This window comes from Lithobates pipiens, unplaced genomic scaffold (assembly GCF_037356315.1).
Source record: "Lithobates pipiens isolate NorthernLeopardFrog02 unplaced genomic scaffold, aLitPip1_a1.2 Scaffold_35, whole genome shotgun sequence".
Taxonomy (NCBI): Eukaryota; Metazoa; Chordata; class Amphibia; order Anura; family Ranidae; genus Lithobates; species Lithobates pipiens.
The window spans coordinates 1,441,901-1,458,844 of NW_027507811.1; the positions used below are offsets into that span (position 1 = coordinate 1,441,901).

The 16,944-nt window shown below is 50.3% G+C and overlaps 3 protein-coding genes across 3 annotated transcripts in view; all 3 read right to left on the reverse strand.

The window, feature by feature from the left end:
• LOC143955957 (uncharacterized) overlaps positions 1–16,944 on the reverse strand; it is a 151,943-nt gene that overhangs the window by 50,263 nt on the left and 84,736 nt on the right. The gene's annotated exons all lie outside the window — the stretch shown is intronic.
• Positions 1–16,944, reverse strand: part of LOC143955934 (uncharacterized) — a 55,948-nt gene that overhangs the window by 11,665 nt on the left and 27,339 nt on the right. The gene's annotated exons all lie outside the window — the stretch shown is intronic.
• LOC143956109 (uncharacterized) overlaps positions 4,541–16,944 on the reverse strand; it is a 34,786-nt gene continuing 22,382 nt past the window's right edge. Inside the window, exon 2 of the mRNA XM_077466244.1 lies at positions 4,541–16,048. Within this exon, the coding sequence (XP_077322370.1) occupies positions 14,926–16,048 (1,123 nt within the window). The 3' untranslated portion in view covers positions 4,541–14,925. The remainder of the gene's footprint in view (positions 16,049–16,944) is intronic.

Genomic DNA, 16,944 nt, shown 5'->3' on the forward strand with positions numbered 1-16,944 from the left:
GAGAGAGGAGATAGAGATAGAGAGAGGGGAGAGAAACAGAGAGAGAGGGGGAGAGAGACAGAGAGAGAGAGAGGGGGAGAGAGAGAGGGGAGGAGAGAGACAGAGAAGAAAAGAGAGAAGAGAAAGGGGGAAGAGAGAGAGAAGGAAAAGAAAGAGGGGGGAAGAGATGGAGGAAGGTTGAGAGGAGAAGAGAGAGATGGAGAAGAAAGAGGTGAAGGGGAAGAGATGGATGGAGAAGAGGGGGGAGAGAGAGAAAGAGAGGGAGAAGAGAGAGAGAGCTAGTGAAGAGAGAGACAGAGAGGTGGAGAAGAGAGAGTGGGAGAGAGAGAGAGGTAAAGAGAGAGATATGGAGAAGAGGGCGATAGGGAGGTGCCCATGCCGTGAATATCTCTTGCCTTTGCCTATACTCCAGCTTACCTTCTCCCAGATCAGGTTCTGCTTCTCTGCTTTTCCTGCCCAGCTTGGCTCCTTCTCTCCACAAGTCCGCTCCGCTCCTCCTACATATCTGCAATCTCCCTCTTATCTTCTCAGTCACTGGTAGGCTCTGGAAGGGGCGGGTTACAGCAGCTCCCATTGGCTGGGAAAAAAATTTGCAACTTTCCTGGTGAAGATTCTTAGTGTACCCCAGTGTTTCCTGGTGAAGATTCCTAGTGTACCCCAGTGTTTCCTGGTGAAGATTCCTAGTGTACCCCAGTGTTTCCTGGTGAAGATTCCTAGTGTACCCCAGTGTTTCCTGGTGAAGATTCTTAGTGTACCCCAGTGTTTCCTGGTGAAGATTCCTAGTGTACCCCAGTGTTTCCTGGTGAAGATTCCTAGTGTCCCCCAGTGTTTCCTGGTGAAGATTCTTAGTGTACCCCAGTGTTTCCTAGAGGAGAAGATTCCTAGTGTCCCCCAGTGTTTCCTGGTGAAGATTCTTAGTGTACCCCAGTGTTTCCTAGAGGAGAAGATTCCTAGTGTCCACCAGTGTTCCCTAGTGCAGAGGATCCCTAATGCCCCCCAGTTTTTCCTGGTGGAGAAGATTCCTAGTGTCCCCAAGTGTTTCCTATTGGGGAAGATGTCTAGTGTCCTCCAGTGCTTCCTAGTGAAGATTCCCAGTATCCTCCGGTGTTTCCTAGTGGAGAAGATCCCTAGTGTCCCCAAGTGTTTCCTAGTTGAGAAAATACCTAGTGTCCTCTAGTGTTTCCTAGCAGAGAAGATCCCCAGTGTTTCCTGGTGAAGATTCTTAGTGTACCCCAGTGTTTCCTAGTGGAGAAGATTCCTAGTGTCCCCCAGTGTTCCCTAGTGGAGAGGATCCCTAATGCCCCCCCCCCCCCAGTGTTTCCTAGTGGGAAGATTTCTAAACTCCTCCAATGTTTCTAGTGGAGAAGTTTCCCAGTATCCTCTCGTGTTTCCTAGTGGAGAATATCCCTAGTGTCCCTCAGTGTTTCCTAGTGGAGAGAATTCCTAGTGTTCTCTAGTGGAGAAGATTCCCAGTATCCTCCAGTGTTTCCTGGTGGAGAAGATCCCTAGTGTCCCCCAGTGCTTCCTAGTGGAGAAAATTCCTAGTGTCCTCTAGTGTTTCCTAGCAGAGAAGATCCCCAGTGTTTCCTGGTGAAGATTCTTAGTGTACCCCAGTGTTTCCTGGTGAAGATTCATAGTGTACCCCAGTGTTTCCTGGTGAAGATTCCCAGTGTCCCCAAGTGTTTCCTGGTGAAGATTCCTAGTGTCCCCCAGTGTTTCCTGGTGAAGATTCTTAGTGTACCCCAGTGTTTCCTAGTGGAGAAGATTCCTAGTGTCCACCAGTGTTCCCTAGTGCAGAGGATCCCTAATGCCCCCCAGTTTTTCCTGGTGGAGAAGATTCCTAGTGTCCCCAAGTGTTTCCTATTGGGGAAGATGTCTAGTGTCCTCCAGTGTTTCCTAGTGAAGATTCCCAGTATCCTCTGGTGTTTCCTAGTGGAGATGATTCCTAGTGTCCCCCAGTGTTTCCTAGTGGATATGATTCCCAGTGTCCCCAAGTGTTTCCTAGTGGAGAAGATCCCTAGTGTCCCCAAGTGTTTCCTAGTGGAGAAGATCCCTAGTGTCCCCAAGTGTTTCCTAGTGGAGAAAATTCCTAGTGTCCTCTAGTGTTTCCTAGCAGAGAAGATCCCCAGTGTTTCCTGGTGAAGATTCTTAGTGTACCCCAGTGTTTCCTAGAGGAGAAGATTCCTAGTGTCCTCCAGTGTTTCTTAGTGGAGGGGATCCCCAATGCCCCCAGTTTTTCCTGGTGGAGAAGATTCCTAGTGTCCCCAAGTGTTTCCTATTGGGGAAGATGTCTACTGTCCTCCAGTGTTTCCTAGTGAAGATTCCCAGTGTCCTCCAGTGTTTCCTAGTGGAGATGATTCCTAGTGTCCCCCAGTGTTTCCTAGTGGAGAAGATTCCCAGTAGCCTCTTGTGTTTCCTAGTGGAGAAAAATCCTAGTGTCCCTCAGTGTTTCCTAGCAGAGAAGATCCCCAGTGTTTCCTGGTGAAGATTCTTAGTGTACCCCAGTGTTTCCTAGTGGAAAGAATTCCTAGTGTTCTCTAGAGGAGAAGATTCCTGGTGTTCTCCAGTGTTTCCTAGTGGAGAAGATCCCCAGCATCCTCCAGTGTTTCCTGGTGGAGAAGATCCCTAGTGTCCCCCAGTGCTTCCTAGTGGAGAAGATCCCTAGTGTCCCCAAGTGTTTCCTAGTGGAGAAGATCCCTAGTGTCCCCAAGTGCTTCCTAGTGGAGAAAATACCTAGTGTCCTCTAGTGTTTCCTAGCAGAGAAGATCTCCAGTGTTTCCTGGTGAAGATTCTTAGTGTACCCCAGTGTTTCCTAGTGGAGAAGATTCCTAGTGTCCACCAGTGTTCCCTAGTGCAGAGGATCCCTAATGCCCCCCAGTGTTTCCTGGTGGAGAAGATTCCTAGTGTCCCCAAGTGTTTCCTATTGGGGAAGATGTCTAGTGTCCTCCAGTGTTTCCTAGTGAAGATTCCCAGTGTTCTCTAGTGTTTCCTCATGGAGATGATTCCTAGTGTCCCCCAGTGTTTCCTAGTGGAGAATATTCCCAGTATTCTCTCGTGTTTCCTAGTGGAGAAGATTCGTAGTGTTCTCCAGTGTCTCGTAGTGGAGAAGATTCCTAGTGTTCTCCAGTGTCTCGTAGCAGAGAAGATTCCTAGTGTTCTCCAGTGTCTCGTAGCGGAGAAGATTCCTAGTGTTCTCCAGTGTCTCGTAGCGGAGAAGATTCCTTGTGTTCTCCAGTGTCTGGTAGCGGAGAAGATTCCTAGTGTTCTCCAGTGTCTCGTAGCGGAGAAGATTCCTTGTGTTCTCCAGTGTCACGTAGTGGAGAAGATTCCTAGTGTCCCCCAGTGTTTCCTAGCAGAGAAGATCCCTAGTGGAGAAGATTCGTAGTGCCTCCGAGTGGAGAAGATTTCTAGTTTCTTCCAGTGTTTCCTAGTGGAGAAGATTCCTAGTGTCCCCCAGTGTTTCCTAGCAGAGAAGATCCCTAGTGGAGAAGATTCGTAGTGCCTCCGAGTGGAGAAGATTTCTAGTTTCTTCCGGTGTTTCCTAGTGGAGAAGATTCTCGGTGTCCCCCAGTGTTTCCTAATGAAGAAGATTCCAAATATACTCTTATGCTCCGTACACACGATAGGATTTTCTGACGGAAAATGTTTGATAGGAGCTTGTTGTCGTAAATTCCGACCGTGTGTGGGCTCCATCAGACATTTTTCCATCGGAATTTCCGTCACACAAAACTTGAGAGCTGGTTCTCAAAAATTTTCCCACAACAAAATCAGTTTTCGTAAATTCCGATCGGGTGTACACAATTCCGACGCACAAAGTGCCGCGCATGCTCGGAATCAAGCAGAAGAGCCGCACTGGCTATTGAACTTCATTTTTCTTGGCTCGTCGTACGTGTTGTACGTCACCGCGTTCTTGACGTTCGGAATTTCCGACAACATTTGTGTGACTGTGTGTATGCAAGACAAGTTTCAGCCAACATCCTTCGGAAAATCCTATTGTGTGTACAGGGCATAAGTGTTCTATGTTCTGAGAGACTCCTAGAGCCCCTGATATTCCTAGTGATCATGAGGTTGGATTCCTTTGTTTCTAGTGCCTATATGAAAGCTTCTTCCAGTGTTTTTCCAGGGTGAACCCCATATCCTTGTGGGTCTATGAAATGGACTTATCAAGGCAGTCTACTACAGACGTCCTGAGATTTAGGAAAAGCGGGATTGTGAGCTCCTAAAACAAAAACCAACGTGGCTCAACCAAATAAACACAGTGGCTAAGTGGTTAGCACCTCCATGTGGCAGCACCGGTGTTCGATGGTCTGCATCCCAACCATGGCACTACCTGCAAAGAGTTTGCATGTTCTCCTCGTGGCTCCGGGGTATACTCCCACACTACAAAGACATGATGGTGGATAAATTGGCTGAAATATATGAATGTGAGTTAGGGACCTTAGATTGTGAGCTCCTTGGGGCAGGGACTGATATGAATGTATAAGCATATAAATGGATTGTGCTAAATACAGTATGAACCTGTAATAATAAATAACAAACATTTAATAGCACTGTTCTGAAGACAGACTTTTATTGATCAGTTTTCAAAGAAAATAATGATTTTCAATATAAAATGTATCTTTTCACCACTTCAGCTCTGGAAGATTTACCCCCTTCCTGACCAGTCCGTTCTGCTCCTCTCTGGCTTCTGAGGAGTTCACGGTGAGCCAAAATGCCCTTTGAGCTCAAATTGCAACTTGAGAACCACATTGTCAGGTCACCTTGAGGCCAGGTGACAGGTGCACGCCGTAGGGCTTAGGAGTGCACCGCAAGGTTGTGGACCCTACGGCTGACTGCTGCGGACGGGAGTCAAGGTGATAGGAAGGCAGGGCTGCCAGAACACCAAGACGGATCCCACCGGGGTTAGAGCGTAAGATTCCCTGGGGCGCGGAGTCTAAGAGCCAGCAGGTGTTCACCAGAGCCTCTAGTGGTGAGGATGGACTTGGCTGCAACTGGCTCCAAGTCGTGACCCCCAGGGTCCCCCAGCTCACACCCACAGTAGGCAACAGGAGGATAGGGATGGTGAGGGACAAGCCAAGATCAGGGCCACAAGCAGACAGGAATAGTCAGGGACACGCCAAAAGGTCAGGATCACAGGCAAACAGGGATAGTCAAGGACACGCCAAAGTCGGTAACGGAATAACAGCAGAGCACACGGCAGGAAACAGGAAGCTAACACACAAAGGTTGATCAGCAGGATTGGCTAGCAGTGCACAGGTTAATATAGAGTTCTCTGATAGGAGCTAGGGTGGAGCCATGCCAGAGGATGGATTATAAAAGCAGTCAGGTGAGGTTCGGCTGGTCTCTAGAAATGAACACATGGAGACAGGTAAGCAGACGAACTCTATTGCATAACCACGACAGTACCCCCCCCTCTTACGAGGCCTCCCCCTTCCCCGCCTGGGACCAGGTTTAGAGGGGATCTTCAAATGAAACTTCCTCAACAGACGAGGTGCAAAGACCTCGGAAGCCGAAATCCACGACCTCTCCTCAGGACCAAATCCTTTCCAGTGCACGAGGTACTGGAGAATGCCTCTACAGAGTCGGGAATCCAAAATTTGGCTAACCTCGTACTCCTGATCATTCTCAGAGACCGGTGCTACGGTAGAGAGAGGACTTGTTGAGGACTAAAGGCTGCAGAAGGGCAACATGGAAGGAGTTAGAGATTTTGAGGCTTTTGGGAATCTGGAGCTTGAAACAAACTGGATTCAGTTTAGAAATTATGGTGTACGGACCAATGAATCTTGGGGCAAATTTGAGGGAAGGAACCCGGAGTTTGATGTTCCTGGTGGAGAGCCAGACTTTGTCTCCTGGCTGAAGAGAATTTGGCTTACGCCTGCGACGGTCAGAAAAACTCTTGAATTTGTTGGCAACTTTCTGGAGGGAATCATGAACGTCAGCCCACATGGAATTGAATGATTCCTGAACAGTAGCCAAAGCTGGAATGTCAGAAGAACAAGTCATAGGAAGAGGAAGCTGAGGATGTCTTCCATAAACAGTGACAAAGGGTGTTTTCTGAGAACTGACGTTGACATGATTATTGTGGGAGAACTCAGCCCACGGTAATAGTGATGCCCAATCATCATGATGGGCAGAGACCAAGGTACGGAGAAAGACCTCCAACTCCTGATTAACTCTCTCAGTCTGGCCATTGGATTGGGGATGATAAGAAGAGGTAAAATCCAAGGTAATGTCGAGGGATTTGCAAAAGGCTCTCCAAAAAACGAGAAGTAAACTGCACACCCCTGTCCGAAACGACATGAGAAGGAACACCATGAAGGCGGAAAATCTCTCGTACAAAAATGGGAACCAAGGCAGGGGCAGAAGGGAGACCAGGAGGGAACAAAATGAGCCATCTTGGAGAACCGATCGATTACTACCCAAATGGCCGTATTATTCTCCGACAGTGGAAGATCAGTGATAAAATCCATGGCCATATGAGACCAGGGCTCCTTAGGAATGGGCAAGGGCATGAGATGACCAGCAGGGGCTTGAGTGGAAGATTTAGACTGAGCACAGACGTGACAAGCCTTAACGTAGTATTTAACATCCGAGCGGAGATTAGGCCACCAGTAGTGACGACTGATGAGCAGGAAGGATCGGAGGAACCCAGCATGACCTGCCACCTTGGAATCATGTCCCCAACGAAGGATCTTAGTTCTTAGCTTCATGGGAACAAAGGTCTTACCAGGAGGAATTTTTGATTCCAGGGTGGTAGAATGGGCAACAATGCATGGAGGTAGGAATGATCGGCTCAGGATCAGGGTTGGACTCCTCGTCCAAAGTGTCAAATGACCTAGAGAGCGCATCAGCTCGACCGTTGCAGGAACCAGGTTTGTATGTAATCGTGAATTTAAAAACGGGAAAAGAAGAGACTCCACCTGGCCTGTCTGGGGTTCAGACGTTTAGCATTCTGTAGGTACTGTAGATTCTTATGATCAGTAAAGATCGTTATGGAGTGAGGGGAACCTTCCAAGAGATGACGCCACTCCTCCAACGCCAATTTAATTGCGAGAAGTTCCCGATCACCAATGGCATAATTTCTCTCTGCCTGAGAATTTTTTTTTGGAGAAGAACACACATGGTTGACGTTTCTTCTCAAAGTCCTGAAGAAGCACAGCTCCCACCCCCATCGAAGAAGCGTCTACTTCAATAAAAAATGGGTCCTCAGGATTTGGTCTCCTCAAGAGAGGTCCAGAGACAAAGGCCTGTTTCAGATCGTGAAACGCAGAGATAGGCGCAGCAATGGAAGAGTAATTCCTTATGAACTGCCTATAATAATTTGTGAAGCCAAGAAAGCGCTGTGTGGCCTTGAGGCTAGCAGGAAGGGGCCAGTTGGTAATGGCTGAGACCTTTCCAGGATCCATGCGAAGACCCGCACTAGAAACAAAACATCCCAAAAACAGGACCTCGGAACGTTCAAAGGAACATTTCTCCATCTTGGCATAGAGATTGTTCTCTCTAAGGCGCTGAAGTACGGTGCGTACATGGTTTCTGTGAGCAGGCAGATTTTCGGAAAAGATGAGAATATCATCCAGATAGATGACAACAAACTGGTACAGTAGATCCCTGAATATTTCATTGACAAAGTTCTGGAACACAGCTGGAGCATTACACAAACCAAAAGGCATAACCGTAATGCCGTAATGCCCGTCCCTAGTGTTAAACGCGGTCTTCCATTTGTCACCTTCCCGTATTCGAATGAGATTGTATGCACCTCTGAGATCCAACTTAGTAAAAATGGAAGCCCCCTTCAACCTGTCAAATAGCTCAGATATTAGAGGTAAGGGGTATCGGTTTTTGATAGTCACAGCGTTTAAACCTCTATAGTCGATGCAGGATCTGAGGGTACCTCCTTTTTGGCAACGAAAAAGAACCCTGCTCCTGCAGGAGATGAGTATTTCCGGATGAAACCTGTCTCCAGATTCTCGGCGACATACTCAGACATGGCCTGGGTCTCTGGAATGGACAGAGGGTAGGTACGACCCCTGGGCAGGGTTGCTCTAGGGACAAGGTCAATAGCACAGTCAAAAGATCTGTGGGGAGGAAGCACCTCAGCAGACTTCTTACAGAACACATCCCGGAAATCGCTGTATGCCGCGGGAAGATCAGACGATACGGATGTGGTAGCAATGGGAAGTTTCCCCTTGGGGGTCACCTTGAGAAGACAGGATGAGAAACACGAAGGACCCCAAGCCAGGATCTGCCCAGAGACCCAGTCCACATGTGGCGAGTGGAGCTGTAGCCAAGGAAGGCCCAATACAATGGGGGTAGAGGCCTTGGGTAGGATGAGGAAGGAGATCCACTGCTGGTGGAGTATCCCTACCGACATCCTAATAGGTAGCGTCTGGAAACGGATAGGGCCCCCTGGGAGCACAGTGCCATCAATTGCCGAGACTACCAGTGGAGTAGCGAGGGGAGAAAGGGAAAGCTTCATAGAAGAAGCAGTTCCCCAGTCCATAAAATTGCCGGCAGCCCCGGAGTCCAGATATGCTTGGACCGATTGGAGAGAATTGCCTACATGGAGGAACACTGGAAGAAGAAGACGAGAAGGTGATGTTTCTGGGTCCAATACTCAAAGCGAGCAGGAGTCACGAAAATGACCCTTGCCCCCACAATAAAGACACAAGCCCAGAGTTCTGCGTCTAGCACGTTCTTCGGGGGTTAGTCTGGTCCGGCCCAGCTGCATGGGTTCCTCGGCAGACAGAGGAAGCTCCACAGGGTGACTGGGAAAAAGCTCAGGCTGACTAGGACCTGGGGGGTACTGGCGTCTTTTTTTCTAAGGACCTCTCCTGGAAACGAATGTCAATCTGATTACATAAGGAAATTACATCGTCCAGACCGGCGGGGATAGCTCTTCCTGCTAATTCGTCCTTCACTCGGTCAGAGAGGCCATGTAAAAAGGTTGAGACCAGGGCCTCATTGTTCCAACTCAATTCCGCTGTGAGGATACGGAACTGAAGTGCATATTGGCCCACTGAACAAGATTCTTGGCGAAGGCGTAAAAGGGCACTAGCCGCAGAAGAAACCCGAGCTGGCTCCTCGAAGATGTTACGAAAGAGCTTCAAGAAGTTGGACAGGCTGGAAACCACCGGATCATTTTTCTCCCACAGGGGAGCAGCCCAGGCTAAAGCTTCACCGGAGAGGAGGGAAATTATATAGGCTACCTTTGCCCGATCAGACAGAAAGTTTTGAGGCTGGAGCTCAAAATGAATGGTGCATTGGCTGAGGAAGCCCCTGCAGGCCTTGGAGTCCCCAGAGAAACGGGACGGAGCTGGCAGTAATAATGAATGCGTGGATGCTACTGGTGCGATAGGTGCATTCGCAGACTGTACTTGAGGCTGCAGGTTCGGGGTCCCCAAGGAAGCCTGTAGCTGCTCGAAGCGGGAAGCCAGATCTTGAAGGAATCGCATCACCTGAGTCTGATTAGATTCCTGGGTCTCAAGTCTCTGAACTAAGCCCTGCAAAGGATCGACTGCAGGAAGCGGCACGTCAGCCGGGTCCATGGCTGATCAAACTGTCAGGTCACCTTGAGGCGAGGTGACAGATGCACACCGTAGGGATCAGGAGTGCACCGCAAGGTTGTGGACCCTACGGCTGACTGCTGCGGACGGGGGTCAAGGTGATAGGAAGGCAGGGCCGCCAGAACACCAAGATGGATCCCACCTGGGTTAGAGCGTAAGATTCCCTGGGGCGCGGAGTCAAAGAGCCAGTAGGTGTTCACCAGAGCCTCTAGTGGTGAGGATGGACTTGGCTGCAACTGGCTCCAGGTCGCACCCCCAGGGTCCCCCAGCTCACACCCATAGTAGGCAACAGGAGGATAGGGATAGTGAGGGACAAAGCCAAGGTCGGGGCCACAAGCAGACAGGAATAGTCAGGGACACGCCAAAAGGTCAGGATCACAGGCAAACAGGGATAGTCAAGGACACGCCAAAGTCGGTAACGGAACAACAGCAGAGCACACGGCAGGTAACAGGAAGCCAAACACACAAAGGTTGATCAGCAGGGCTGGCCTGCAGTGCACAGGTTAATATAGAGTTCTCTGATAGGAGCTAGGGTGGAGCCATGCCAGAGGATGGATTATAAAAGTAGTCAGGTGAGGCTCGGCTGGTCTCTAGCAATGAACACATGGAGACAGGTAAGGAGACAAACTCTATTGCATAACCATGACACACATTTGGTTTGTTGGCCACCAAAACCCAGCCAGCAGGTGGCACTCTACATCTGTGAAGGCAACATAGCGCTACCGCTGCACGGAAATAGTCAGTCTTGGCATTTGGTCTGATCTTCCCTGCTGTTCATCCACTAGCGTATCTAGCACACCTCTCACCATGGTTTCTTTCTTTGAAGCTCCTGTTGAAGAGTAGGGGAGATCAGACTCCACAACAGGAGGAGGGGAGATGAGGCTCCACAACAGGAGGAGGGGAGATGAGGCTCCACAACAGGAGGAGGGGAGATGAGACTCCACAACAGGAGGAGGGGAGATGAGACTCCACAACAGGAGGAGGGGAGATGAGACTCCACAACAGGAGGAGGGGAGATCAGACTCCCCAACAGGAGGAGGGGAGATGAGACTCCACAAGAAGGTAGCAATGAAATGCTCCTCCTCTCCCTTAGCAGAGTATGACTGGCAGAGCTTTGTGAAATGTGATGTCTTTGGTGAGCTCTGACATTCATATGAAGGATTCCCCACACTGTGAAGATCAGAAGAGCGCTCGGTCATGTGGTGGTCGTGGTGGTCGTGGTGTTCCTCCTTCCCTGAGTGACATCTCAGATTTACAGCAAAAAAAACAAAAAACTAAAAGATTGTTTTGAAATTCTTCACTTATGGCAGAAGGTTGGCTTCTTCCTTGTGTGGAATCTCTGATGTTTAGTTCCGATATGATTTACATGCAATGAGATAGTTTGTGGACACAAAATACCACCAACGTTCCCCAGGGTCCACCCACTGGCCGTCCACTGAATCCACTCACTGGACGCCCCACCAAATCTGCTGACTGGCCATACCACCGAATCCGCTCACTGGCCATACCACCGAATCCGCTCACTGGCCATACCACCAAATCTGCAAACTGCCCATCCCACCGAAACAGCTCACTGGCCATACCACCGAATCTGCAAACTGCCCATCCCACTGAATCTGGAAACTGCCCATACCACCGAATCCGCTCACTGGCCATACCACCGAATCTGCAAACTGCCCATCCCACTGAATCTGGAAACTGCCCATCCCACCGAATCCGCTCACTGGCCATACCACCGAATCTGCAAACTGCCCATCCCACCGAATCTGCAAACTGCCCATCCCACCGAATCTGCAAACTGCCCATCCCACTGAATCCGCTCACTGGCCATACCACCGAATCTGCAAACTGCCCATCCCACCGAATCTGCAAACTGCCCATCCCACCGAATCCGCTCACTGGCCATACCACCGAATCTGCAAACTGCCCATCCCACCGAATCTGCAAACTGCCCATCCCACCGAATCCGCTCACTGGCCATACCACCGAATCTGCAAACTGCCCATCCCACCGAATCTGCAAACTGCCCATCCCACCGAATCTGCAAACTGCCCATCCCACTGAATCCGCTCACTGGCCATACCACCGAATCTGCAAACTGCCCATCCCACCGAATCCGCTCACTGGCCATGCCACCGAATCTGCAAACTGCCCATCCCACTGAATCTGCAAACTGCCCATCCCACCGAATCCGCTCACTGGCCATACCACCGAATCTGCAAACTGCCCATCCCACCGAATCTGCAAACTGCCCATCCCACCGAATCTGCAAACTGCCCATCCCACTGAATCCGCTCACTGGCCATACCACCGAATCTGCAAACTGCCCATCCCACCGAATCTGCAAACTGCCCCTCCCACCGAATCTGCTCACTGGCCATACCACCGAATCCGCTCACTGGCCATACCACCGAATCTGCAAACTGTCCATCCCACCGAATCCACTCACTGGCCATACCACCGAATCTGCAAACTGCCCATCCCATCGAATGTGCAAACTGCCCATCCCACCGAATCTGCAAACTGCCCATCCCACCGAATCCACTCACTGCCCATCCCATCGAATCCGCTCACTGGCCATACCACTGAATCTACTTACTGGCCATACTACCAAATCTGCAAACTGCCCATCCCACCGAATCCACTCACTGCCATACCACCGAATCTGCAAACTGCCCATCCCATCGAATGTGCAAACTGCCCATCCCGCCGAATCTGCAAACTGCCCATCCCACCGAATCCACTCACTGCCCATCCCACCGAATCTGCAAACTGCCCATCCCACCGAATCCGCTCACTGGCCATACCACTGAATCTACTTACTGGCCATACTACCAAATCTGCAAACTGCCCATCCCACCGAATCCACTCACTGCCATACCACCGAATCTGCAAACTGCCCATCCCATCGAATGTGCAAACTGCCCATCCCACCGAATCTGCAAACTGCCCATCCCACCGAATCCGCTCACTGCCCATCCCACCGAATCTGCAAACTGCCCATCCCACCAAATCTGCAAACTGCCCATCCCACCGAATCCGCTCACTGGCCATACCACCGAATCTGCAAACTAGCCATACCACTGAATCTACTTACTGGCCATACTACCGAATCCGCTCACTGGCCATACCACCGAATCCGCAAACTGCCCATCCCACTGAATCCGCTGACTTGCTACCCCACCGAGCCCTTCAGTGCACCCATCTTTATTTTAACACTCAAAACAAAAGTGTGTGCCATGTCATCAGTGCTTTCAAGATTTGATAAGTAAGGAATTATCATTTTGGCCAAAAAATATGAAGCCGGGCACCATGACAAGGTAGACTCTTTTGAGCAGAACCCTACACTGACACAAACTGCACAGAGAGGGCCCAATCTACCAAAGAGACATCCCCATTCAGCAAAGAGACATCTTCATCCAGCAAAGAGACAGCCAAGGCACACCTCCAAACCCTGCTCAACCCACACAGCTTTTCCCACTTCAGCAGTGCCTACCTCTCCCCCTCAATCTCAAAGCAAAAGAAGCATCCCCATCCAGCAAAGAGACACCCCCCATCAAGCAAGAGACAGCCCAATCCAGCAAAGGGACAGCACAATCCGGCAAAGGGACAGCCCAATCCAGTAAAGGGACAGCCCAATCCAGTAAAGGGAAAGTCCCATCCAATAAAGAGAAAACCCCATCCAACAAAGAGAAAGCCACATCCAGAAAAAATACAGCCCAATCCAGAAAAGAGAAAGCGCCAATCTAGCAAAGAGTCATCCCCATCCAATAAAGAGACAGCCCAATCCAGTAAAGAGACATCCCCATTCAGCAAAGAGACATCTCCATCCAGCAAAAAGACATGCCCATATAGCGGAGAGACAACCCAATCCAGCAAAGAGACAGCCCAATCCAGCAAAGAGACAGCCCAATCCAGCAAAGAGACTGCCCAATCCAGCAAAGAGACTGCCCAATCCAGCAAAGAGACATCCTCATCCAGCAAAGTGACAGCCCTATCCAAATACATCCACAGCCCAATCTAAAGAGACAGCCCGATCCAGCAAAGAGGCACCCCCATCCAGCAAAGAGACATCCCAATCCAAAGAGGCATCCCCATCCAAAGAGACAACCTCATTCAGAAAAGAGATATCCCCATCCACCAAATACACAGCCCAATCCAGAAAAGAGACAGCCCCATTCAGCAAAGACATCCCCATCCAGCAAAGACACAGACCAATCCATAAAAGAGACATTACCATCCAGCAAAGAGACATCCCCATCCAATAAAGAGACAGCCCAATCCAGCAAAGATACATCACCATCAAAGAGACAGCCCCATTCAGAAAAGACATCCACATCCAGCAAAGACACAACCCAATTCAGAGAGACAGCCCAACCCAAAGATACATCCCTATCTAATAAAGAGACAGCCAAATCCAGTAAAGAGACATCCCCATCCAAAGACACAGCCCAATCCAATAAAGACACATCCCCATCCAGAAAAGACAACCCAATCCAGCAAAGACAAATCTCCATCCAAAGAGACATCTTCATCCAGCAAAGACACAGACTCATTCAGCAAAGAGACAGCCTAATCCAGCAGAGACATCCCCATCCAAAGACACAGCCCAATCTAAAGACACAGCCCAATTCAGCAAAGACACAGCCCCATATAGCGAAGAGACAGCCTAATCCAGCAGAGATATCCCCATCCAAAGACACAGCCCAATCCAGCAAAGAGAGTCACAGCACACCTCCAAGCCCTGCTCAGCCCTTACAGATGTTCCCACTTCAGCAGTGCCTACCTCTCCTCTCTCCCTTGCACCTCTCCTCAGGGGCCCCCCCTGATCTCCTGCACTAGGTAAGATCTCCAAAAGGTCCCCCTCACCAAAGTCTTATTTCTGTTCTCAGCAGCAGGACAGAAGGTGGAAGCCAGAGAACTAGCATGCGGTGGAGCAGGGAGGAGGAAGTTACATCTCCCTCCTCTGTCAGGGCCTGTGATTGCATGCGATTGGCTGCTCGGACGTCAGGCAGTCCTGGCTACCAATAAGTCTGACAGCGGCATTCAGGGGGAGGCTGGGAGTCAGGAGCCAGCGAAGCGGGTGGCATCAGCGGGAGTCGGGACTAGTTGTCAGTATAGGGGAGGAAAGGAGCAAAGGGGAGGTGCCAACTTGGGCCTGGGCGTCCCAAGGACCCGGCCCCCTCGGGATGCCTGGACCCCCTACATCTAGAAGGGGCTGTACCCCCCGATGGTGGCCCTGTTTACATGGAAATTGGTTCCTGAACTCAGAGCAGAAATATCAATCCCCCCCTCCCCTAGTGTGACATTGCTAATGTTCTGAAAGATAGGCCTTCCCTAATAAACCTTTCCCGCACTTAGGTCAGGAACGCAGCTCCTGGCAAGCGTGAGATCTTTGATGCCTTACAAGAGTCGATTTCAGCGGATAACATTTCCCGCACTCAGGACAGGAAAACGGCTTCTGCCCCGTGTGAGATCTCTGATGTCCAACAAGGTCAAATTTCAGTCCAAAACATTTTCCGCACACAGGACATGAATACGGCTTCTCCCCTGTGTGAGATCTCTGATGCGAGACAAGTCCAGAATTCCCTGTAAAACATTTCCCGCACTCAGGGCAGGAATACGGTTTTTCTCCTGTGTGAGATCTCTGATGGGTTACAAGTGCACATTTCCATCTAAAACATTTCCCGCACTCAGGGCAGGAATACGGCTTCACGCCTGTGTGAGATTTTTGATGTGCAATAAGTCCGGATTTCCATTCAAAATATTTCCCGCACTCAGCGCAGGAAAACAGCCTCTCCCCTGTGTGAGATCTTTGATGCGTGGCAAGTGCGGCTTTCCATCTAAAACAATTCCCGCACTCAGGACAGGGATACGGCTTCTCCCCTGTGTGAGATCTTTCATGCGCAACAAGTGCGGATTTCCATGAAAAACATTTCTCGCACTCAGGGCAGGAATATGGCCTCTCCCCCGTGTGGGACCTCTGATGTGTGACAAGTGCTGATCTCTTTAAAAAACATTTCCCGCACTCGGGACATGAATACTGCTTCTCCCCTGTGTGAGATCGTAAGTGTGTGACAAGTGATGATTTTGCCGAATAACATTTCCCGCACTCAGGACAGGAGTGCGGTTTTTCCCCTGTGTGAGATCTCTGATGTGCGACAAGTTTTGATATCCGTGGATAACACTTCCCGCACTCAGAGCAGGAAAACAGCTTCTCGCTTGTGTGAGATCTTCGATGCATGAGAAGATCTGACTTCCTTGGATAACATTTCTCACATTCAGGGCAGGAATACGGCCTCTCCTCTGTGTGACATTTCTGATGTTCAGAAAGATAAGATTTCTGTGAAAAACATTTCCCGCACTCAGTACAGGAATACGGCTTCTCCCCCGTGTGTGACCTTAGATGACTGGCAATTTCTGATTTGCGCGAGTAACATTTCCCACACTCAGGGCAGGAATACGGCTTCTCCCGTGTGTGAGATCTTAGATGCCTGACAAGTTCTGAACACCATGAAAAACACTTCCCGCACACAGGACAGGAAAACATATTTTGAAGGACTGGTCCGGCACCGTCCCGCACAGTCTGAGGTTCCTCGGGATAAGAGGAATACGATGATCCGGCACCGTCCCGCACAGTCTGAGGTTCCTCGGGATAAGAGGAATACGATGGTCCGGCACCGTCCCGCACAGTCTGAGGTTCCTCAGGATAAGAGGAATACGATGGTCCGGCACCGTCCCGCACAGTCTGAGGTTCCTCAGGATAAGAGGAATACGATGGTCCGGCACCGTCCCGCACAGTCTGAGGTTCCTCAGGATAAGAGGAATACGATGGTCCGGCACCGTCCCGCACAGTCTGAGGTTCCTCGGGATAAGAGGAATACGATGGTCCGGCACCGTCCCGCACAGTCTGAGGTTCCTCGGGATAAGAGGAATACGATGGTCCGGCACCGTCCCGCACAGTCTGAGGTTCCTCGGGATAAGAGGAATACGATGGTCCGGCACCGTCCCGCACAGTCTGAGGTTCCTCGGGATAAGAGGAATACGATGGTCCGGCACCGTCCCGCACAGTCTGAGGTTCCTCGGGATAAGAGGAATACGATGGTCCGGTACCGTCCCTCACAGTCTGAGGTTCCTCAGGATAAGAGGAATACGATGGTCCGGCACCGTCCCGCACAGTCTGAGGTTCCTCGGGATAAGAGGAATACGATGGTCCGGCACCGTCCCACACAGTCTGAGGTTCCTCGGGATAAGAGGAATACGATGGTCCATCTACACTGTGTGGTGCCGGATGGACATTTGAGGTAGTCGGGTTTTCTCCTGGACTATACTGTGTGATGTCCTCATCTTCTACTTTACAGTCTGGAGACAAAGTGAGACA